The following is a 25,797-nucleotide window of genomic DNA, read 5'->3' as shown; positions in this document are numbered from 1 at the left end:
CTCATCTATCTGTGAAAATATGTACTACCTCGTTAGGTTTTCAGAACTGGCTCACTTCGTCTTTCCTGGCGCTGTTACTTAGGATGTGTTGGGGCCAAAGCTACTACGTTTATTTTTATGTGGTAATTGCTTAGGCTTCTTTTACTCAGTCATAGAAGAATACGTTGAATGGCAACAAAAATGATCCATCTCTATTTAATGGCTTGTTTCAGAGCTCTGTGAAGTTGACATTGTATAATTGCAATTTAGGTGAGATATGCTTGTTCAGTTGTTGTTTAAGATGCAGCTGAAAATGACTGGGCCCAGCTCTGTGTGTGTGTTGAGTTCTGGTTGTTTCTCCTAAATGCAGTGAAACCTGCTATGTTAGGCTTATATCCTCCACTCATGTAAATAATCATAGCTCAGTTGAAAACAATGGAGCAGTGACAACTAACAACATCGGAGGATTTTTCCTTTTGTGTAAAATCTCTGAAGTTAGGGCTGGAGGAAGTTTTTGTGGTTCAGGGCTTTGGAAGAACTTTATCTGATTGTAAGACATCCTCATCAGCCGTTCAAATCAAGCTGACCCATGTCTTGGCAAAGGAAGCCAAAAGAAAAATCAGTCAACTCCAACCAACATCTTTGATGAATAAAGGCTGAACAAAGTCTGGATTCTAGTTAGTTAGCTGTGAGGCACCTGTTTAGTGGAAATTGTCACTTATAATTCTGTATAATAAATACATTCAATATTTTGTTGGAAAACAAGGTACAAAAGCTTCCTAACAAAAACACATGCAATCTAATACTGTGTCCATGTTTTAGTCTTCCATGGGCATGGCTATACCTCTATTTTAGGTGACTCCAAAAATTGCCGTCTGTGGCAGAAGGCCACCTCTGTTTCTCCCCAAAAACTCTGCTCTGTGACAGTTTGGTTAGGATGGGACCAGCAGAGGAGACGCACCTTACCCTATCTCTTTAGGTAACCTGAACTGGATACATTCCTGAGGTAGGGGGGAAACCTGCTCCCTCTGCCTACATGACTGGCATCACATACCTGGGTGAGGGGCTTGCTCCCTGGGGAGCTAGGAACTGCCAGTCTGCCCAACAACCAGTGATGCATTTCAAATGGGTTGGCTGACAGCCAACAGGTGCTGGCCTCCATTGGACCAGGTAAATGAGGTCGTAAGGGCTATGTAAGTTAAGGACAGCTCAGGAGGAGCAGGCAGCAGCCATGAGAAAGGCTCAGAGAGAGAGAAGAGCTGTCCCATCTGAAACTTGCTTTCTCTCTCAGAAGTCATGATGAAGGAACTGCCTGCCTCCAGAGGGAATCTCCACCTGCCTCTGGATGGTGCTTGTGATTAAGCTACCTGAGATCTAATGAGATATATAGCTTCCAGTAACTCAGATGCACGATCAAAGGCTACTCAGCCAGGGGAGTTTGCTCTACAGGATTTCTCTGATATTGCTCTATCCTGTACCCTATTCTAACCCTACACTTTGTAACCAATAAAGTTCTCCTTTGTACCTAGTGTGGGAGTGGGTCTAGATTATGCCTTGGGGTCCCCTTGGTTTGGCTGACTAAAGGAGACTGCTACTTGTGCTTCTGACTGAGGGAAGCATCCCAAGTTCTTGAAGTGAATCAAGTACCCTTGAGGGCTACTAGGCCTGTGTTTCCCAGGGTGCACAGAGCCAGAATCAAGCCCAGCCCTGGGTGGTGGCAGTGGATCCCCCAGGCTAGTGGGTGTGCTCCAGGAAGGGGGTCGGCCAGATGTGAGACGCCCCCAGCAAGGCACTTGGAACCTGGAAGTTGGTCAGGCACAGTGAGGTGGGTGGGCTCAGTGCAGGAGCTCCCCCTACTGGCCTGCCACACCCTCAGCTACCAGAAGCAACACAATCCTCCGTTTCTTTCCACGTTACCCTTCTGCTCCACACACTTCAAGCATACAAAGGAAGCAGGAAGGGGGGCTGACAGATTTCTAAAAGAACTTCCCTGGAGAGCAACAGGACACTGAAACAGCCCTTCTAGAAATCAGTTTGTGCACTATTTGCCTCTCATTCTGTGTTTCTCATCACAGACAACAACATGGTTAGTGGGATGCAGAAAGGCCTGTGACAGACAGCGACCTTGCTTAGCTTTGGTGTGTGCACATTACACTTGCACAACACATTACAATGAGGTGTGGCAGGGAGCTGAGCAGCGGGAAGCTCAGCCTTGAGACCTGATGATCTGTACAGCTTCTACAGGGGAAACTAGACTAACAAAACAGCACCTCAGAGGGATATTAATATAGTTGGCTGACTGGAAGTGGGCTTAACCAGCAGTGTAAATAGACTTTATGCCCACTCCACCTGAGGCACTATGAAGGGTGCAGTACTGATGTATATTGGCTATAAGCTATGTCAGTATTAGCTACTGAGTCACTGATTGTTGGCCTGACTTGACAGCAAGAATTCCTAGTCTCTTCCATTTATACAGTGAAACATCTTCAAAGCATTTTTTTCCTCTTTGTTTACGACTGTGATCCCCAAAATGATCAGTCACACCCAGAAAAAAAAATTAATTTTGTGAAGAACAGGTGTTTAACATGCCCCTAATTTCCCTAAGAAAAATATGCCTTGTGTTTGTTATGGCTGTTCTACATACTTTTTATAACTGCTATAGGCCAGACTTGAGTTTGTCCCTCACTTGGGCTCCTTTTTTGCATCTGTAGATTTTAGATATAAACAACTTCAAGGATAATTAAGGACACTTGGATTCTAAATGTTTGCTTCTATCCAGAAATGAGGTGCATGGCTGTCCAGGTGACTACAGGCCAAAAATTGCACCTCCAGCTTTACAGGTGCAAAAAAGGAAAGACATTTTTTCAACATCTAGGAAGTACAGTACAATCTGAGTATAATTCATTCTTTTAACAATGCCAACAACAGTTTTACTTTGTTATTATAATACAGCAAACTGACTTAACACTATTAGAGCAAACAGCTTAGTTTAATGCACTTTTCTCTTGGTCCTGTCAGTGTCTGTTATAATGAAAAAAGTAGTGGTGAATAGACCTTGGAAGATTAGATTGTTCAGGTTGCATGTCTGATTTAGTTAGACACCTCAGTGTTCAGATGCTTATCTCAAACTTGGGCTGGACATCGGAGAGTAAGTGGTCTTGTGAGAGTTCTGATACTTTCTGTTTCCGATCAAGCTGAAAATACCACAAGGACGGCCTTTCTTTCACAGTACTTTGGCACTTCTGCTTCTTGTCCCAGCTGAGATCAGGAAGTGCAGAGGTGAACCAAATGAAAAAAAAGCCCACACAATAATTGGGAGGGAACAAAGTTAATTCAACTTTTATAACTTAAAAAGTTCATTCAACTTTAAAATAAAAAAGAAGCTTAGGGTTTTTTGGACATCAGGCAGAATTCTGGGTCTTTATTCCTGCAGATAAAACAGTTCACCCCTCCTAACAACGTGCTGTTACTTTAAATGCAACTGCACAACTTACTCCAGTAATAGAAAAAGCAACAACAGCATAAAACAGTCATAATAAGCCAACTAAAATTATACCAACTTAGGATAAAACAATAACGCTCATCCTTCTCATGGAACTGCAACCATGTGTTATAAGAATGTGGTGTATTACTGTATATCATCTATTTGTTTTCTTTGTTCTTAACCCCTTTGTTCCAAGGGTCAGGATATCCTGATGCTAAGCATTTGTGCAAAATAACATTACAACAACAATGGTAGAATACTTAGGAAGCAGTTCACTTTTTTTCAAGCCAGAGCCACCTGAAATTATTCAACAAATTATATTCAAGAGATTATATTCAACAAGTATCTCAACATTATGGCATGGCAATCTACATTTAAAATAGCAATATTTTTTGAAGAACGTTACTGTCCCCGGTTTGAGGTAGGAACAGTAACATAATCATGGCAGAAGATGCTAGAAGAGTGGAAATATCATGCTGCTCCTGCTGACATTGGCATAAGGAGGAAAAACTTGTTCATTCTCTTTTTTTATACTTAAGGATGTTAACTTTCAGTCCATTCCCTTGGAGCTTCTCTCTATGAAGGAAGATCCTGTTTGTTTGCCAGTTTATTTTTCCATCTGGAGGAGAGACAAAACACTGAATTTAACGTGGAGGAAAACAGATGTATTAACTATGACTATTACAAAAAAAGTTGCATATGTATTAAAATTCCTATTAAAAGAACTTTCTGTGATTTGAAGACAAAAAGATAGGTGGTACAATCAGCAACCTTCCATCAGTTCTCTCCTGCATCCTGAACAAACCAATGGCTGAATGACAAAGCTGAAAAGAATAGAGATTAAGAGTGTCAGATTGTATAAAAGCAAATCACAATTCCAAATGAAATAAAATATCCTGCTACTTGGGGCTATGAAGAAAAAGAGAAGGGATTGCTGTAACATCCAGCTAAACCCATAAATGTCCCAAAGTCTTCCCGTGCCCCTGTTTGCATCAAAAGTACTCCAGAACAGATACGGTATGCCACCTTACTTCTGCCTATGTAAGAATTGTTCAAAACCATCGCCAGAAGTGCTTATCTTGACATAAAAAGTTGATGTTAAAGGTTAGTCTTCTCTGCACAATCTGTGAGTGATCCCTATTAACAACTAATGTCCTCACATGAACTTATTCCTTCATTCAGGTGGAGCCCTGCAGCTAGCAGCCAAAATAATAAGACCACAGTAGGGGATCTCCCCGCCCCTGGAAAACTGGAATTCCAACAACTTACTTTTCCCTTGCCAATTAAGCCCTGGTATCCTATCTTTTTTTTTTTCCTTTATATTTTTTATGATTATTGTTCTTCAAAAAAATGGAACTTAGTACGAGAGCTGTTTGTCAAGATTACACAACAGCACCAGACTTGTGAATGCAGATCTGACTGCTTTTCCTGATTCACTTCTTTCACAGTTAGCTTTGGAATGTGAGTCAATGTTATTTCCCTTCCAGCTGAAGGGCAGCTGAGGTTACAAAAGGATTTGACTAATAGGCCAAAAAACCCTTTAGGTTTTCTGAGAACCAAATGACAGAGAGGAAGACAAATCAGGGTGGGCGGGGGGAAGCCTATTTAATTATATTACTGTGTAGATCGATTCAAACAGCTTTCTTAATATCTTCATCATAATGCAGTCATTAGTGGAAGGGAGAGATGGCCTTCTGCCAGCCTAGTCAGAGAGAGGCAGCTGTGAGCTGGTTCTGCCCAGGCTTCTCTCTGTTTACGGAGGGCTGCTCGAGACTGAAGGGCATGATTTGGTAAAGTGTTTCTCTTTAATAAGCCAGCAGCTGTTCACCTGATAGCACCTAATAACAAACCTGCAAATGAAAATGTTCCTTCATGGCAACTTCCAGCACCTGGCAGTTGGTTGATGCTCCCTGACAACCGACAAAAGGAGAAGAGACTGCGAAGAGAAAGAGAGAGGAAAAGAAAATACTTCATGGGCTTCTCCCACTGCTCCTTTTTCTTTCCTGCTGTTCCGGCAGTAGCCTGGGATTAATTAAGTGTTGTGAACTCCAAGTCTGAGAGAAGGGGGATGCACAGTTACACGCGTCTCTGAGGACCAAGAGCTCCAGTAACTGTTTCAGATCACTCGCCAGTGGGAAACCTTGGCAATCGCGTCTCTCCACGGTATTTGTCCACAAGTAGTCGGGGCAGTGAAGCTACTATGGGGTTGAAGAAGCCGTTTCCTTAGCTGTGGGTGCTAATTCTTGTTTTAATTTTTCTTGATTGAAGACAGTTCCCAGTCCCATAACAGCAACAGTTTTTTCACGAAGGCACAGGACAGGATGCCTGTGCTAGATAGATTTTTTAACGCAACAGAGCTGGGCAGGCAGTGGAGGACCGGGGAAGAATTGATGCCCTTTCCCATGGGCAGTTTGCCCAGCTATCAGCAGGATACCCTAGCCTGGGAATTGCCTGAGATGATTAGGATGGTAAAACTTGTTTGGAAATCTAAGAGCGAGCTGCGAGGAACAAAGCAAAATGGTATTTTGGAGAATGAAGATGCCCTGGGAAGCTTATCAGGTACATTTTAATATAATCTGTGAAAGGTGTTGTTTTAGCTAATCTTGCAAGGGGCTAGTTTCAATCAGCTAAACTGTGCGTGTAGATGTGTAGGGAGCGAGGCAGGGATTGAGAGAGAAATATGAAGATCTGGGATACGAGGCGATGACTGATGTATTAATATATTGAAAGCCCGTATAGTAGCCTGGCCAGACTCTACCTGACTACTCACTGGGGGGAGAGTCCTTGTTTTATGATAGACAAATATAACAACAGGGCTATTTTCATGAGCATTCTTCACAGTAAACAACAAGCAAGTAGGTTTTATGCCTAGTTAACAAATCAACACGACAATTTTGTGAAGCTACTATAAAAATATGTTTGTGGTATCTTTTTAAAAACTGGTGCCCTTATGGCGGGGAGGGGGGAAGTATTACTACCAGCAGTAACTGAGACAAATTATCTTAAAATAATGTTCGTGCAGTTCTACTCTTTCAAATTACTGAAGGATTTCTTTATAAGTGGAGTCATGAACTCAGATAAAACCTATAGGGTCCTGTGGATGGTCTTATGGATGTGGCATTAAACTGTGTTTCAGGAGAATTGGCTGTAGTGTCCAGCTCTGCCACTGACTTCCTGGGTGATCTGGAGAAAATCACTTTTGGGCCAGATTTTTAAAAGCGTTTAGGCACCTAAGCAGGCAGACAGGTGCCTACCAGGATTCTCAAAAAAACCCTCAGTGGCTAATTTCAATTCGGGTCAATTCAATAAAGTTTTTAAACAGCTGCATAACTTTCAAGAACACAGTTAGACTGATTGATTAAATGCAATGAAATCCAGTGAAAAGATTTTAATACGCTTCAAGTGAACTCCTCTGTATCACTTTCTGTAAAATGGGCTTTTCTTTCATACATTTGTTAGTCTGGTCTGTTTAGACTGTAAGCGCTTCATGATTAAGATATGTGAACTTGGCACTGAGCAGGAAAACATGCTGATTATATTCAAGGCTTCATATACATGTGCTATGTGTAATATACATCATAGGCAGTGCATGTGGGGAAGGGGGTCCAGGGGGCATGTCCGCCCCCCCAGATTTCTGTGCTGATGATGTTAGGGCATGGGGCTGCAGCCTGGCCAAAGCCAACAGCAAGCACCAATGGGGGTAAGGGCAGGGGTGGCATCATAATGTTGTGCCCTCCACTGTCAACATTTTATGAGTCATCTATGATGTACGTAAAGAAACAAGACTGGAAGAGATCTCCTGGTTCATCCCGTCTAACTCCCAGCTGCCATGGGTAACCACATGTTCTAATCCGTTTAAAAATTTGATCAAGTTCCATCTTAAGAATAGTCATAGTTTTGTTCCCGCTGCTTTTATTGGAAGCCTGTTCCAAAATCTTACTGCTGTGATGATTGGAGACCACCTAATTTCCAAACCAAACTGATTCATGGCCAGCTCATACATTTGTTCTTGTGCCCACATTTCCCTTGGCTCAAATAATTCTTTTCTCTTCCTACTGTTTACTCCTCCCTCAACAATATTGTTAGTGAGTGCAGTCATATTCCCTGCTTAGCCTTCAAACTGCTAGGCTAAACAAGCCAAGCTCTTCTAATCTTCTAAGATAGGGTGTCCAGTCCCCCGGTCATCTTGGTAGCCCTTCTCTGCCCTTCAGATTTATCTTCTTGATCACTGTACACTATATCCTATGAAGTCTCACCAGTCCCTTAGACAATTGCCTATTTCCAGTAAAGAAAGACAACTATTGGTGCATCTTGATTACATCTTAAGGTCATTTGCCTGCTTCATGACCACATCATATTAGTAGCTCATAGTGATAAACTTATACACCCATCTTTTCTCCTTTTTATTTATTTTCAGTTGATTAGCTCCCTGCTTATAGGAGAAACTTTTATTGGTTCCAAAGTGCATGACCTTGAAGTACTGAGTTCCAGCCATTTCTATTACTTCTGTCCTCGTGGTCCCTAGTTCTTCCTGTGTGAAATCTCAATCCTCCTCTGTATTTATGATGCCTCCCAACTTTGTATCTTCAGCAAACTCCATTAGTACACTTCTACTCTTGTACTGAGATTTTATTAATGAATATATTAATATCAGTCCTGATATGAACCTTGAAAACCTCACTAATACCCCCCAGCCCAAAACATCCGCTTTCAACGTCACCTGTTGCCATATCCCTGTAAGCCTATTCCTTACCTAACTATAATTCCTATACTAATTCTCTTCTTCTCAAAATCATTTATCAATATACTTTATCATAACAAATGCTTTCCTAACATATGACAGATTAATATCTCTAGATTTTATCTTTTAAAGAAAAATGTTGGTTTAGTCTGGCAGAGTCTTTTGGTAAACCCATGTTGCATTTTAGACCATTTTTCATTTACTCATATACCTTTAACTATTCCTTCTTTCAAAATTTGTCCTAAAGCCTGGCATTCAATTGAATTCAGACTTATGGGCAGGTGTTATCCAGGTTATTTTTCCTCCTCCTCAAACTTATGCCATACATTTGTTGTTCTCCTTTCACCTGAGAGTACCACTCCTGATTTGATTCATTGAAAATATGGCTAATCCTACTTAAATTTTCACGTGCCACTTCTTTCAGAACTTTGGATTGGAGACTTACCTAGTCTTCCTGATTATAGGTGTATTAAGTTCTTAGAGTTTTGCATATAACTTGATTGTAGCATGTCCATATCTACTAGAATAGGCAGATCCAGGATTTTAGAAAGGGTGTTGCAAGAGCAGCGACCAGTGCTGCAGGGCTGAATATATGCTCCCCTGTTCCCAGCACTATCTTACACCACCTCTACCAGAGTGGACAGACCACCCCATGGGAGCAGTAGCCAGGGGCTTTTAGTCCCTGAAATCGCATAAGAATCTTTCCCATCCCCCTTGATACTTCTTCCCTTCACTTCTGTGCTCAGTGGTGTTTCCCCTTCCAACCCACCCCATTTTCCCCCTTGTCCTCTCTACTTATGCATCTGGGCACAGGAACAGGAAACCTGCCTGCCACCACTACTGTTCTTGCCTCTCCTGTGCTTCTCCAGCCAAAGCTGCAGGGAACAACTAAGCTTAGCTAGATACAGCAGTGGCTGCTGTACTTCCCTGCATCTGCTCCTGGGTTTGCATGGAGCACCTGGTGGACAGAGCAACAAAGAGGTACCTACCCACTGTTGCCACTACCACTGTCTTCAGCTGACCCTGATTCCCCACACAGCCTGACTGGCATGGGTCAGCAACAGCTCTGGAGCTACCCCACTCCTTGGTCAGACAGGGGCAGTCACAGCAGCAAGCAAGGGAGGAGGAAAATGAGAGGGAAGAGGAGGTATCACTGAACATGAAGAAAGGAGGAGGTGCCCAAGGGGTACGGGGGCATTGTTATCTGTTTCAGGGTGCTGCTCCTGTAGTGTGGCCCAAAAGCAGGTAGTGGGGAGGGGTGCAACTGTGCTACCAAACCCCCTCTGGATCCACCCCACTCTACTAGCCATCCTGCCTTTGCTCCTGTACTTAGAATCTTCCTAGTTATTGAAAGTATACAATAGTCGTAAACACTTGCACTCTGGAGTAACTCATTTGGTTTTTCATATACACAGGAGTAATTACGGTACAAGTATTATGGAATCCTTTGTGGAGTATATTGTATGACAGATCATTTTAGCAGTACAGGTATATATGAAAGAGAGTTCTGGTGCTTGTGTGTACGTAGGAGTCAAAGCTGTGCTTATTGGCATTCAAATGACTGGGAATAAAATTGAACTAGGCCAGGGTTGGCAAGCATCTGGCCTTACAGGCTGGATGAGCATCTCTGGGCTGCTCTGTGGGCTGGAACCAATTAGGCCAAAGCAAGTGGGGAGGGCTGGGCCAGTAGGGCACGTAGAATGAATCTAGTGCTGCGCTGCGGGTGGCACATGGACTGGACCCAGTTCTATGACTGCTGCCGATTGGCCCAGGGAGCCACCATGGGAACGCACTTCATGCAGTGTCCCACAGGACCAGGCCCAAGAACTGGCTCCAGGGCTGGTCAGGATTGGTCCCCAGGCTGTCAATACATGCCAAAGCCAGCACGCAGGGCACCCTGTGCTGGCTCCCAGTACTGTTAGATGCACCAGTTGCTCTGGGTCTAGCCTGTGTACTGCAAGCAGCGCAAGTGGGGCCTGTGCACAGTGCTCATGGTGCGGGAGCTGGACCCAGTGCTGCAAGTGCTGCTCACAACACAGGGTGCACACTGCATGCAGCACCCTGCCTTGTGTGCTGGCTTGAATGCAGCCTGATCCAAGCTGACCCCAAAGCCAGTGCACAGGGTTGGTCCAGGGCACGTGCCAGGTGGAGCTTGCAACCCAGACCAAGTACCTGTGCTGCAAGCAGCACCTTCAACACCAGGTCCAGCCTGCGCACCAGACCACCTCTGCATGTGTCATGTGGTCCAAGACCCATAGACTGTATCAAGCAAGCCCCATGGGCAAGGTCTGACCCACAGGCCATATGTATGACACCCCTGGGCTAGGAAGATGTAGCTAGTCATCTGTATCGCATCTCTTAATATTTTAGTAAAAAAGAAAAAATGGGGGGGGAATTAGATGTTTGGTTTTATTTGTAGTTTGAAAGGGAATGAAAAGTTTGGTCAAGCTCCAAAGAAAATGTAAAATCTTTCACTTCAGCTGACTGGGAATGTTTTGCAGTAAAATGACAGATAAATTAGTTTTTTGTGTGTTTTAAAAGGCTATTCTGGATAAAGGAAGGGGAAAGCAACCACTGTATGAAGTGTGAGACAAATGACAGGGAGGGAGGGAGCAAACCAATGGGATTTTGAGGTTTGTGTAGCAATTGGGAACAGAATGCTCAGATGGATCTTGGTCAAAGAGAAGTGAGGTAATGCTCTCTCAACCATGGTTTTCATTCAAGTGGTGCTGGAAATATTGAAAAAGCCACCTACACAGAGTATGCAGTTACATTCAGTGCAGTCACAGTTGATTTAATAAACAAGGTTCACCTTCAGACTTCTGGAGATGTGTGTGAGGTGATGGAGAGGTAGGGGATTGCACATGATGGAGGGGTGAAAAAGAAATGTAACCAGCTTAAAAGGAAATAAAGAATAGATTCTTCTCTCAGCAGGATATGAGTAACTTCTGTTGACTCAAATGGCTGTTACTCGTATCCTGTAGAGGGGAAATCTGGCCTTGTGGTTCCAAATTAGATTCTGTTACTTGGTATAAATGCAGAGCAACTCCTTCACTTCAACTGCCATAGACTAGACTGACTGAGAGCAGGAGATGACTCCATAACTTTTGACCACTTTAAATTACAAGTCATTAGGCATTTGGTGAAGTAGTCTTGGATTGCTATTTCATTCTCTCTCCACATTGATTTTTCATGGCTGCCTCTCTCTCTCTTGTGAGCCAGTTTCCAACACTCATTTTGTCCAACAAGGTTGGTTTTTCCATTAAGAACTGTGTATCTTCAGCAAGCTCCATTAGTATACTTCTTACTTCTCTGCAACTGTTTTACATACATAATGCTCATCAGTAACGGGTGAGTTGGCCTGCCTTGGGAACAATAGGCCACACACACGCATTGCCTTCTTCCAATCTATACACAATACTGCCACCAAAATAATTTCCCTGCTCAATGATTTGCTCAGGCCACCCTCCTTTTTAACATATTGACTCCTTGTCCACTGAATCGCTTCTAGACTTCTTGACATCTGTTTTTTGAGGCCTGCATATCCCTCTCACCACTTATCCAGCCTAGTCTCTTATGGCATACCTTCATTCCCCTCCATTTTCCACTCCATCAGTGGTATCAGTGTAACCCATGCCAGCGTGCTAGGTTGGGTGATGTGCTGGATTTTGGATTCTCAGGGTACCAATGGCCCTGGGAACCCCCTCAGGCAGAGCTGCAGCCTGGGGTGTCCCATGGAGAGGTGTGTCCCTCACCGCCCAGGAATTTACTCTGAACCCAGTGAACACATTGGTTCCTTTGTTATGTACAACTATATGTAGAAAAGAAGTGATTTAAGCAGCAGAAGAAAAATATATATAATAACAATAGTTAATAATAAAACCACCCATTTGAATAAAATTTACAACTGCAACAGGAAAATTTAGGAAGACTTTTTTTTTTTTTTTTTTTACAATAAGGGTGGCCAGTGTCTGGAATGGGCTTCCAAGAGAGGTGGTGCTATCACCTAACTTGGAGGTCTTCAAGAGGAGGCTTGACAATCACCTGGCTGGAGTCATTTGACCTCGGTGCTCTTTCCTGCCAGGGGCAGGGGGTCAGACACGATGATCCATTTGGGTCCCTTCCGACTCTCCAATCTATGAATCTGTAAACATTAGGTGAATAATTCCAACACACTGGGTGGTCTCACTTTTGTCAAACAACTTCAGTAATTACATTCACCTGGTTATAACCCTTCAAGACAGTTTTCCTTCTGGTCCAAATCCACTCCCCATACAGTTAAGTGGCAACTCAACCATAACTATGATCTTCCACTAGATGGTGGCGGTGAGGCTCCTGTTGCTCCAGGGACTCTGAACTCCCTTGGTCTTTCCTGGCCACTGCAAGATGAGCCTCTAGTCATCTGTTCCAGACAATAGGCTCTCTTTTATTCCTTCTGAAATATACCTTCTGCAAACACTATGGGATTAAGCATCCCCTCCTACCCCCTTGCGGTTTGTGCCCTTTCACTCCACTCCCTCTTGGGACTGTCTCCCTTCCCAGCACTTCCACCCACAGATGGGATTTCCCTATGCAGGTCCCTGTTCCTGCAGCCCCAAGCCCTCCTAGCTCAAACAGGGCTCTGACCCAGCAGCTTCCCTCAGCTCCCAGCCAGCCTACCCTCTTTTCTGACCAAACCCGTCCCCACTTCTCCCAGGCATTCATATCCCAAAGTTGCACAGCTCCACGCCCGATGGGGAATCTGCTCCTCATGGGGCAACACAGACTTTCCCCTGTCCTGGTGTCTGCTCCATGGACAAGTTTCAACTCCCTTCTCCCCTGGCAGGGGTTGCGTCTCTGCTTCCTCTCTCCAGGCTGGAGTCAGATTCTCCTCTCCTCTTCCTGCTCTCTGCCTTTTTATTTTATGACACGCTAACAGCTGATCAGGTTTGCAGAGGGGCTCTGGTCTCAGTTCAAATGGTTCAAAAAAAAGTATGCGTGGAGCACGGCATACTCTCCTTCCAGGAAAAGCTACTGCACCCTCAGCAAGCTTCTTGCCACCCTTTTTGTAAAATTCTAAGATGGGAGTTGTCAACCAGGGGTATGCATACCCCCAGGAGTACTTGGAAAGGCCCCAGGGGGTATGCACAGGTGCACGGAAAGCTCACACACAGCAGTAGCTGCCACTATCCACCACCATGTGCCACTTCCTCTCCTGCTCTGCATCCAGCCACTGCCACCACCCTCCCCATCCCATTCGTTGCTTTCTTGGACAGAGTCTGCCTTCCTGGGCTGCTGTCAGGCTGCCTGCGCGGACTTCCTGCAGAGCCCTTGAGCTGCATGGAGCCCAGTGCTTTGCTCCATAGCTGTAGGGCAACAAACTAAAACTCCTCGGACGAGTTCTCATTTGTTTTGCCCCAAGTAACTTAAGACGCACTACACCACCAAATTTGCTACAGCGGCTGGAATTACTGTACAATCTGCCACTGACGCCATTGAAGTGGTACATAAGCATTTAACCTGTTTTAAAGTGCCGTGGACACATGCCCCTCATTTTGTCTACACACGGCCCCATTTGTTAGATTTTTATACGCTACCCCTCCCCTAAAAAGGGCTTAGAATGACTTATAGTAAAAGACAAATTCATTTAGAAACAGAATAAATATTAATATTCTAGACTGAAAATATTTGTGCACCACTGAATTAAACGCAGCAGGCAGAAAGCCAGCTCGCTGCATCTTTCTGAATCTAAATAAACTGGTTTCTTTTGGAACATATTAAATGTACTAATTTTCATGAATCAAGACTACTTATAAACAGCCTTAACTTGTGCTCTGGCTATTACATTGCATTAAGTTAATATGATCACCTACTGTGCTGGAAGTGATTACTTCTACTGAATGTTTGTAAAGACCCATGTAAAGTTACAGTATTTTGTATAACACATCATTTTTAATAATGTAGATGCAATAACATGATTACCGTCTATAGTAGTTATCATATAATAGTAATTTGAGTTGCAGGTCAAAAATGTAATTAGAGCTAGGCAAGCAAGTAATATTTCAGTTCATTGGCTGAACTGAAAAATAATTTTAAAAATTCATTCAAGGTTGCTCCAACACACTAAAATGGATATATTTTGTTGAGTTGAAAAATGGATTATAAATTCATTTGGAGTCAACAAAATGTTTAAGTCAACCCAAAATGAATTATTTTAAGTGCTAACATTTTAAAAATACTTCTTAATCAGACAAAAGGATTGAAAAATTTACTTTAATCTCATTTTGAGTTGGAAAAATGAAGGTTTTCATTCTGAAAATGTCAAAACAGCTTTTAAACTTTTTAGAACTTTTTTTACTGAAACAATATTACAAATTCTACATGAATTTGTAAAAAGTTTCAATTAACACAAATTTCTGTGTTTTAGCTGAGAAATTTTGCCAGCCTCTGTTCATTAGGATTTATTTCCTTTTTATAAAATCTCTGTCAGGAAGAACTTCTTACTCCCAAAATATCTGTTTGAAAATCACTGGAACTAGATTACTGCTAGAGACCATACTCTGCCAGATGTGTTAATTTTCTTCAGAACTGCCATTTGCAAGTGATGGGAGACCTGCAAAAGTTAAGTGTATTGCTTGGGATGGACTGGCTGATGTGACATGTGGCTTCCCAAGTGTTGTTTAAAATGGGGCATAGTGTGCATTGCTACAAGTACTTAAAAACGTACCCAGTGCAATTGTCTAACTAACTAAGCTTTATCTTTTTATGAGCCAGTAAATGTATGTTTGAAGAGACTTGCTTAAGGATCTATACAATTTTCTAAGATGTCATTCGTGTCCTTCACTTCCAGATGCTACAAGGAAATGTATGTCACTGACTATTTATTCTTCCTTTTTATTGTGGTCCAGCTGTAGTCCAGTCCTTCACCCTTTTTATCTCCTCAACATTTTAAAACTAGGCCATCCACAATAATGCTACAAACACACAAAATAGTCACTTTCCATAAGAAGACATCACCATCTGGAGAATAAAAATTAAGGAAAATAAGATTTTTATGGATAGACAAATTGGTACAAATAAGAAGTCTCATTCCTAACTCACTTGTTTCAAGATATTTGCAAAGCTTCAGTTGACTTCAGCTTAGATTATTTATCATATGTCAGTGCCAGTTCATCATACCCAGTTCTAGCCCGAATCAAAAATGAACGCATCATAATACAATGAGACACTGTTCTCCTTGTATTTTTGTTCTGAAATAAGTGCCACAAATACCAAAAACCTGACGAGAAAGCTTCTTATAAGACCTCCATCCTCAGACTGATTAAGCAAAGCAACTTAAGCATGTGTGTAAATTGAACAAAAATGAGTAAGGCCATCCCTGTTCCAAAAGGGAACTTACACCTGCTTAAATCATGGGTTAAGTTTAAGCACTTTTTTTTTTACATACCTGGCTGAATCAGGGTCTCAATTTGTAGAACCAAAATTTTTTTTTTTTTATAAAGATTTCTTCATCACTATATTCCTACTATCTTTTGCAAAGCACATTTTATCTGCCCTTTCTGTGGTTACAAAGGTCTCCTAAGATGACTGTAGATGAAAGAGAATATAGAGAGGAAAACCCCCTCTGTCTTGTTTATTAATTTTCTGAATGCAACAGCTCTCTGTGTTGAGACACTTTACTGTTTTGTGGGTGGTCAATTGCTCTTTTTGACTCACTTTCAACTGATGACACAGCCCTTCTGGCTCTGCTCTGTCATAGAATGAATGCTTGAAAAATTCAAGGAGAAATCACTTGGAGTACTAAGAATTTTTGACAGATGGCCTTAAATCAGCTGTTTAAATAAAGATATTTGTAATATTTATGACCCAAATTCTGAAGTCCTTAATGAAAAACTCCTATTGACTTCAGCTGTGTTTGCTTAGTTGGGGACTTCAAAATTTGGACCCCTGGGTCAGATGACTGTATCCTCATATTTAAGAGATTCAATTCAGGGAAGTACCCAGGTGCTTATCCAAACAGCTCATATGTTCAAAACTTTCCTTACCCACACCTTTTCCAAATAGATCGTGTGTTCAAAACTTAAGCTGGAAATCTTATAATTATAGTCTTTCATGTAAGATTTCTTGTATTTCCTGCTTCCAGGCAGACTGGAAATATTGCAGGAACAGCTGCTTTCACAGTATTTTAGTAACTAAATGTATGGACCAGACTTAACTAATCTCTCTCTCTCTCTCTGGTTGGAACCAGTTTGAGTTTTTCATGGAGAGTGGGGTCTCTTTAAAAAATCTAAACCCCTTCATTCAGCCTTGTTTTAATTGTTCACATTATCAGTGGGTTAATGGAAATGTTGCAAGCAAAGAGCAATTCTTGGGTTTTGTATATACTGTGCTGCACAAGTATTTTATTCCATTCTTTTTCTTCTTCCTGAAGGTAGTACTCTCACAGCTACTATCGTGGTGGGGATAAAGCTACCCCTGAATAAAGCCATATAAATGAGGATGGTATGATGAAATACTGGCATTAGCTAGAGAGCCTTCCTATGTTGCCAGTTCAGTTTGCCATGTGGGAGGGATGCACTGCATTTTTTTTATTCATGTACTTTTAAACTGTAATACAATACTTTTAGAGACAAAGAGAAAAAAAGCCTGCAACTATGGACTTATAGGACTGTTGCATCAGATCTACTAGCTAGGGACAGAAGTTATACATAAACCAGTTTAAGTGATCAGAAACTGGTTTAAACCTGTAAGTTTAAAAATGGCTGAAACTGGTTTAAGATAAACCTGGTTGAATATAGTATTAGACTTAACTGATTTAAATCAAACCGGTTTATGGAACTTCTGTCCCAGACCCCTTCCTGGTTTAAGTTAAATCAGAGTCTCCCAGCATGCTTTTCAGCCCTATGCTGTCCTGTCTGCTTCAGAGAGCTGTCTCACCCCTCTGCTCTCCAGTGAGAGCAGGGACAGGGCCCATATGGCCCCCTTAGGGGGCTGGGAGGGGGTTTATTTCCCCCCTCCCAGGGACCCCAGCTGGGGTCTGCTGGCCAGGGTGGAACAGCCCCTCTCAGGAATTTCCCCCCACCCTCACCACTGGAGTAGCAGGGAGTGTGGTCAGGCCTAGCAGCAGTCTCAAGCAAATGGGATGGGTGTTTAATTCCCCCCTCCCTCCCATGTCGCACTGGCACAGACCCCAGCCAGGGTCTGCCCAGCTTTTCCCCCCACTTGTGGTGCAGCATAGCCTGGGACCCCCAGAGTCCCCCCTCCCAGCCTTGGGGGCAATCCCATTGCACCTTCCCAGCTGCCAGGGCCAGGGTTTCACTTGAGGCAGCCAAGGAGCAAAGGCCAGATCAGGGGGAAGGAGGGGAACAAAACAGCCCCAAGCCCAGGTGGGGACATGCACAGAGGAATCACAGTGGTAGTGGCTCCATTCTCGACATAAGCCCCATCAAGCAGAGGGTCCCAGGCTGGAGGGGGTGGAGAAGGTGCTCCAGTGTGTCAGTGCTAGCCCGGGGCAGAGCTGAGCATGCAGCTGGGGGAGCACGTCCTGCCTGGCAGCCCCTTCTATCTACTGGAGAGTGGCACCCAGGCCAGCCCTGGCAGCACGGCGCACATGACACATGCTTGCCGCCCCAGCCCCAAGTGCTACTACCTGCGTCCCCCAGCTGCCCTGTGCCAAGCTGGACGTGCCCTGCTCACTCTTCCCCTACCTAGCAGTGGTGCAGTACAGCCCTGTGTATCGGGCACTAAACCTACGGCTTCTCTGCTACCGCCATCAGAGGAGCCCACCCAAGCCATACTGCCCACACAACCGAACTGCATTCAGCTGCTGCGTAGGCAGATGGCAGTCATGGCGGGGAAGCTGTAGGGGTGGTGCCCTGCACCTGACGCCTGGTACACGGAGCCATGCTACACTGCTAGCACTGCAGAGCAGGGGAAGAGCGAGCAAGACACACCCAGCTCGGTGCCTAAGGGGCATAGGTAGTAGCTCTTGGGGCTGAGGGGGCTAGCCTGCACTGCGCACACCACTGGGGGCTGGCCAGGGTGCCAATCTCCAGCATGTAGAAGGGGCCACCAAGCAGAAGCTGCTCCTCCAAATGCATGCTCAGCTCAGCTCAGCTCAGCTCTGCCCTGGGCTAGCACCAACACACTGGAGCCCCTTCCCCACTTCCCCTCCCCTCTCCCCCAGCTTGGGTCCCTCTGCTCAGTGGGGTTCAAATCAAGGATGGAGCCCCTGCTGCCGCAGTCCCTCTGAGTATGTCCCCACCTGAGCTTGAAGCTGTTTCACTCCCCTACCTCCCCTTAATCTGGCCTTTGCTCCTAGGCTGCCCCAAGTGAAACCCTGGCCCCGTTGGCTGGGAAGGTGCAGCAGGATTACCCCCTGGCTGGGAGGGGAACTCTGGGGGTCCCAGGCTGTGCTGAGCCACAAGCAGGGGGAAAAAGCTGGGGAGACTCTGGCTGGGGTCCCTACAGGCCAGGGTGGGGGTTTAAACCCCTCCCCAATCATACTCGGCCTGCCAGGGCCTGGTCATACACGTCCTTCCCCCTTCCTCCTCACCCACCCCTCAGCTCAGCTTCCCTCCAGCCTGAAGGGAAGGGAGGGCTCACTCTAGCACCCCCCACCTTCTAGCCTGAGCCACTGCAGGCATGTGTCTGCATTTCCAGAATCAAAAGTAAATGTCTATTGACTTGCACATTAGTTCAATCTACTTGGGTTAGACTAACCTGCAAAGACTGAATCAATTCAAGCTTGGGCTTTTTGAATGTCTGTCCCTAGCCAATAGGGGCAAAAGATTTGGCCTAGCAGAGTAGACAGGAACAGCCTCCAGCTTCCACTTTAGAGAAGGCATAATGCATCTGTTTCAACCCCCTAAGAGTTCAGACCTGCACTAGCCAGTAGATAGATTAGTTATAAAAAGCCCATGGGAATACAGGGTTTTCTGTGATCACTTATGCTCATGAGCCCTCACTGGCCAGCCTTTAAGCATGTCAGCCTCAGGAGTATGGACATCCATTGCTGTGTGCTGTCACAGACTCCTAAATCAAGGAGGAGCCCTGAAGGAAAAAGAAATGCAAGAGTGGAATGAAACAGAAAACAGAGCAGCAAAGAAGGCAGTGGTAGAAGAACAGCAAAGGGAAAGAAAAGGAAGAGAAGAGTATCTTTGGCATTGCATATATTTCAGTTTCTCATAATTTTGTTCTTTTCATTTCCACACACACACCCTTCCCCTTCTGCCAGGGTTAGAACAAGGCAGCAGTCCTTGTGCTGTACATTTATATTATTGCAGCTTTTCCCACCCCACTCTTGTCAAGTAGCCTTGCCCTGTTATTGGAAACCAAAATTACAGCCTTGAATCAAGGGCATGGTGACACAGACAAGCTGGGCACAGTGCAGTTGTGAACTGGCTGGCTCTCACTGTTGGAGATCATAACTTATTTCTAAGGGTTGTCCTGGAAAAGATTTCATTTTGTATTCTGTTCTTTCCAGCTTTGTGCCTTCGAGTCAAAGTAGGGAGGAAGAGAGAGTGTATGACGCCAGGTGTCTGTGTGGATCCCCCTTATCGAAGTAGCCTTTTCACTAAGAATTCAGAATAACAGAGTTGTGTGAAATTGTTTGGGGTGTATAGGTAGGCAGGTAGACCTACCCAGGGCCATCCCGCAAATAGGGGTAACAGCCCCCGGCCCCACACTTTGAAGGGCCCCACGGAGCTGGGCAGGCTTCGTGTCTGGCTGCTTACCACCCTTCCTCCCAACCCTGCTGCCACTGCCATCGCATCCAGGCACAGGCTGATTTTTGCCCCAGGCCCACACCCTGCTACGGTCGTCTTTGCACCTACCAGTGCCAACTAAAATCAAAGCCCCATTTTTTTTCAGTCACGGAATAGAGGAGATCTGTTGCCCTGAAGGACTTCCAAACAAATTTAAAACAAGATGTAGCCAATGGGAGGAGAAAAAGAAAACAGGTGGGTAAATTGAGGAGGAAAGCTAAGGGAAATAGGTAATAGCATATGCCCACCTAGACCAGCTGTATGTATAATTAGTAGGTTTCAAGAAGATATTTATTTTTTTTATATCTATGATATAAGTGGTTCTGGCCTATCCATTGTCATTTGGCAATTTACTCCATTTGTTATGATAGATGTGAGCAGGGATTTGAAGTTTGGAACATACAGCTTATCTGGCCAGCCAGAATATTTGAACCCTACCCCTTCCTGGGATTGTTGCATTTTTCTTGTGCATTTTTTCCTAATCTTTATTTATCATTTTTAAATCTCTGATTTAAAGTCCTGAAAACTACTCTGCTGTATCACAGAATAAACCTAGCTTCTTTGGCAAGTCACTGAGGCCAAGATCTTCAAAGGTATTTAGGTGCCTTAATATCTTTTGAGGATCTGGGCCTCATTCAAATACATACCTGGCTTTTAAGTGCATAAAGTGGCACACTGAAATCAATTAGAGGCTCATCTGCTCCCAATCAAGCATGTATCTTGCTGCATTGGGGCAGAAGGCTCAGATCCTCAAAAGTACATAGGTGCTTAACTTCTGGTGCCAAAGCATCTACTTCATCGAATTGGGTAAGCCTTAATTTTTCTGTATCAGTTTCCTAATCTTTAAAATGGAATTTAAAATATTTATCCACCCTTTCAAATTACTTTGAGATCTTCTTCTAATAAAGGTGCCAAATATGGAAATTATGTTTTTGTTTTCTGAGGTTTGGGGGGGTTGTAACTTGGTAGTTCCCAAACTGTGATTTTTTTTTTCAAGTACTCTGTAGCTTGTCTGTGGAATACACTGGCCCTTCCTCTTTTCTCAGTTAAAAGATTTGGTTTCATGATTAAAAAGAACCTGAAGAAACTTGAGGATAAACAGTAGTCCCAAAAGGTGGGGAATCAGTTTGAAACTATCTAAAACAACTGGTAGAGAACAGAATAAAATTAATAGTAACAAAAGTATTAGTAATGAAAAAAGCTTTTTACTTTCACTGAAACTCTCTCTCCAAAATAAGAGATTTATTCTACCTTTATTTTGTTCTCTGACAGACTACATTAATCTTATGCACGTGCCCAGTGACTGGCAAAAGAGCCAGAATAAACACCAAACAGGTTTTGTTAATTATGCACTTCAATTTTATTAATGAAAATGCAAAGCATCCTTTACTATTTAAATATTCCAGCCTCTTGACTGATCTGCAACCCAGACCTCACAAAACCATAACTAATATTTCTGTAGGTGCTCTGTAGCCAAAAATGTGCTGATGTCTGGCTTTGCTCGGAGTGGAAGGCTGCAAAATTATATGTTTTGAATAGAATCAAATTACTGTAGAATTGGGAGGAGGGGAGCACACTATACTTAGCTGGCTTGTCATACATACAGAAAAAAAATTCTTTGCACATGACCTCATTAATGGCAGGAGTTAAGAACACTGCAAGTGGAGATGAACTTAAGTTATAAAAGTTTGGATCTGAATCCAGAACCAGAATTATTGAAATAAAAGTCTGCTAATCAAATGCCCTTTGGGCATTCTCTGCATCTTCTCTTCCTTTCTTCTCAACTTCCCATTTATTATCTCGCTCATCTTAGGTCATCAACCTGGAAGCTGAAGCCACCAGTTTGACCACTCAGTGGTATACTCGTCTTTACTTCTTCCTTCAATCTGCAGGCCTCTTTCAGCTCTTCGGTTTACCAAAGGACTATTGACTTGACTACGCATTCACCAAGTAGTTCTTTCTCTGATCTCTCTGTGTATGGACCTACAGACATCTTATTCCACAGTTAAAAGAGAACAGGGGCAGTAGTGTAACAAGGAGAACTGGTGCCTGAGGCAAACCCTGTAGGGTAGGGGTGCATGGTTCTGAGAGTGAGAGCAGGGGAGGGGACATACATGGGTTCGGGGAGGAGGCGAAGCAGTCTTACCCATATGAGAATCTCCTAAATAGGCCATGGCTGAGCTGCTGCTCCTGTTACAGCATGTTCTGTCTGCCCTGGCTATTGCTCTTAAAACAGCAGCAGCAGCTGGGAACTGTTTGGGAGTTCCCACTATGGGTATGCTGGCAAGGTGTAGACTCTACAAAGGTTGTTGGATGGGGGTGATTCTGGTTCCCCTCCTAACTTGGTGCCTGGGGTATGTACCCCTCTCACCCACCCCTAGTTACACTACTGAATTTGGCAGGGCTTTACCATGTATCAGCTGCTCTATAGTAATTCTCCACATGTTAGTTCCTCCCAGATGGAAATAAGGAACTAAATTGCAGCAACTTACTCCTCTTTCACTGAGGGATAAGCTGCTGCAGCATACCTTCTACTTACCATGGGGTAAGTGTGTACATGTGTGTTACCACAGAGCAGCTGACATACAGTTAAACCCTGCCCTCTCTTACCTTTTGGTAAATTGTTCATCTGTCCTTTGCCTCTGTCACTGAGTGCCTCCTCTCCAGCCATCACTGGTTCTCTTTCAGCATTGCTCCTCTTCACGTTCTTGACCTTTCCTTGACTTTTTTTGTTCCTCATAACTGAAGACCTGTGATCCTCTTTCTTCTCCCATTTCCTTCCAGCCCACTCTTCTATTGAATTTTCTTTTTCCTCTCTCTTTTCCCCCACTCTTTGCCCCTCTTCCCCATCTCAGGATGTGCTCTGGCAACCCCCAACCCAACTCACTAGATATATGTTTCCCAACACCCTGTTCTTGTGCTGTTGAACCTCTTTCTCTGAAATCTCATGACATAGCTGACTATTGAAAGTCCTTCTCTCCTCCTCCAATTCTGCTGTCATCCTAGCTAAATGCTACTTAATTCAATCCCATGCCTAATATCCAGACATATTTTCCAACTTTGACTCACTCCTTAAGCCTTCTCCTTTTCTCTCTGCCCAGGATCTGCCTGACTTCTTCCAAAAGAAAACTGACAAAATAAATCATGGCCTTCCTCCTTTCCTCATCTTTTTTTTTTCCTTCCCTCATCATCCCAACTTATCTTTCTTCCCTGCCAGACATAGAAACTTCTTGTTTCTTCTTCCTTTTCACCCCTCCACTTGTCAGTGACCATCCCATCCCATTTCCGGGTCTCCCTCATACCTACTGATGTCCTCCTTTGCTCTTCTTAACCTCTCACGCTCCTTTGGCTTCTTCCTCATGATAGAAGTATGCTTTACTCTCTGCCATCTTTTCCCAATCAGCTTCTCCAGCTGCCACTCCATGTGACTTCTCTTTCATATCTGCACTTACTGAACACACTATTTGAACACACTGTTCCATTCCTCTTCTGTTTGGCTTCTATCTCTTTCATCACATGGAAACCATGCTTGCTGAAATCACTGAGAAATAGCCTCTTCCTAACTAAAGTTCACAACACCTCACTTTTTTTCACTTGTCAGCTGTCTTTGACATGTCCATTATGTTCAGATTGAAGTTTTGTCTTCCCTTGACTCTGTCCAGTCTGGGTTCTACTCCTGCCTCCCTCTAATTATTCCTCCAGTGTATCCTTCAGGGGATCCTCCTCATTCCTACCAGCTTCTTATGGAAGTCACACAAGGCAGAATTCTTGGTTCCCTTCTTATGTTCGGCTCCACCAGGCCTCTGAGTCGTCTCATCTACAAACAAGAATTTTTATTGCTATATCTACACATATGACTTGAAGACCTCCCTCTTCCAGATCTGTCTAGAATCCAAACTGAAATTTCAGCCTCTCAGTATCTCCTATGTTGTCTTGTGACTGTCTAATCATCAGTTCAAGCTTAACTTGAATAAAACAGAGCTCTTAATGTTTTCCTGCATTTCCTCCCATTACCTCCTTTTTAACATTGTGAATGACATCACCGGCCCCTGTCATTCATGCTTGTAACCCAGGCATCTTCATCAACTCCTGTAACTTTCTAGATTTCATATCTGGGTAGGGTCTAAATCTTGCCTACTTATTTTCTGCCTATCGTCACTAAAATCCCATCCACACATAATTTCATAGTACTTAGAGTCGGAAGGGACCTAAACAGATCATCAGGTCCGACCCCCCTGCCCTGGGCAGGAATGGGTGCCGCAGTCATATCACCCAGCCAAATATCTGTCCAGCCTTCTCTTGAAGACCCCCAAGGCAGGAGAGAGTACCACCTCACTTGGGAGCCCATTCCAGCGCCTGGCAGCCCTAACCATAAAGTAATGTCTCCTGATGTCCAGTCTGAACCTTCTCTCTAACAATTTGTGGCCATTATTCCTAGTAACTCCAGGTGGTGCCCGGGGGAACAAAGCATCCCCCAAAATCCTTATGCAGGTTCTAATTGTCTCATATGTTGATTTGTTTTGTACCATCCTTCTGTCTGGTATACCCTTCCCAGATATTCAAAATGTTCTTAACCATTATTTTCTTAGCCTATTCCTTTGGTTCATGTCACTCCTTTTTTGTAGTCTTCCACTAGCTTCCTCTTCTCTGCTGCATCAAACTTAAGCTGTTTGCCTTTACATCCAAGCTATCTTCTCTTTGGAGCTTCTATGTGATGCTAAGATGGAGTGAATTTTAATGTGCGAGGCACATTAATATACAAGCACATCTTGTCTGTTGGCCACAGCTAAGGTCTAAACAAGTATCTTTGTAACTTGTAGGCAGGCGCTTGCTTCCAGGTGAGCCAAAAAAGGAGTTTCCCGTTGGCACAGCCAGTAGAAGCAGTTTCCCAACACTACTCCCAATTTGCCTGTTGAAAAGCTGAGTCAGACTTCCCATGGAAATACTTTTTTCAAAACAACTTAGCTTCTTGTGAGCAAGCAGAGAGAAAAGGGGGGCAAAAAGCCTCTATATGCCCCATGGTGTTTTACTTAGTGTGTGTCCAGTGCAGTCTAAGGATTAAAAAAATAACATAGGAGTGTTTGAGCCACAGAGACAGAAATGGAAGGAACAGTGATCAAGCAGCATGAAAGTTAAAAGAAAAATAAAATATGAATGCCAGAGACTACAGGAGGAAGGGTATATGGACTACAGTTTATAGAGAAGAAACCAAAATGAAGCCATGAGAAACTGTAAAGATAATTGAAGGACAAATCGTATTAACATAGCCAACAACATGTTAACCCGACAGAACAGAGAAAGGAGACAGACAATAAACTGAACTAAAATGATAGAGGAAAGGACTCATTGTTTAAATAATGCTATATGTGTACACAGGACATTACAGGTAAATCCAATTAATACCATATTTTCTCACATATTACACACACCTCTTCCCAAAAGTCAGCTACTAGAAACTGGGGTGCCCATTTTAAGAGAGCAAATGCAGTTCTGCCCCATGAGCCTCTGCCAGAGAAAAGGGAAAGCAATGCTGGATGTTCTCAAACCCCTCGTTACAACAAGCTGCTTATATTTGGCAAGATAGGAGGGGGGAGGGTTTAAAATGTTTTATCTGACTTTGGGACAAGCTTTTGGGGAAAAGAGTAGCCATCAAATTAAATCTACACAAAACCAATGTAAGAGGAGTGTGTAATATGTGAGAAAATATGGTATTAATTGGATTTACCTGTAATGTCCTGTGTACACATATAGCATTATTTAAACAATGAGTCCTTTCCTCTATCATTTTAGTTCAGTTTATTGTCTGTCTCCTTTCTCTGTTCTGTCGGGTTAACATGTTGTTGGCTATG

The 25,797-nt window shown here is 43.6% G+C and overlaps 1 protein-coding gene across 3 annotated transcripts in view; it reads left to right on the top strand.

The window, feature by feature from the left end:
- Positions 1–25,797, top strand: part of PDE7B (phosphodiesterase 7B) — a 373,129-nt gene that overhangs the window by 201,580 nt on the left and 145,752 nt on the right. The window contains exon 1 of one of the 3 annotated variants that reach the window (XM_019527214.1): positions 5,767–6,022. The exons of the other annotated variants lie outside the window; for them this stretch is intronic. Within the exon in view, the coding sequence (XP_019382759.1) occupies positions 5,785–6,022 (238 nt within the window). The 5' untranslated portion in view covers positions 5,767–5,784. Of the gene's footprint in view, positions 1–5,766; positions 6,023–25,797 lie in introns of those variants that run through there. 3 annotated transcript variants of the gene reach the window in all.

Source organism: Gavialis gangeticus, unplaced genomic scaffold (genome assembly GCF_001723915.1).
Source record: "Gavialis gangeticus isolate Ggan-Ray unplaced genomic scaffold, GavGan_comp1, whole genome shotgun sequence".
Lineage (NCBI taxonomy): Eukaryota > Metazoa > Chordata > Crocodylia > Gavialidae > Gavialis > Gavialis gangeticus.
Note: the sequence above shows the minus strand (reverse complement) of the source record. Positions and strands in the feature narration are given on the sequence as shown.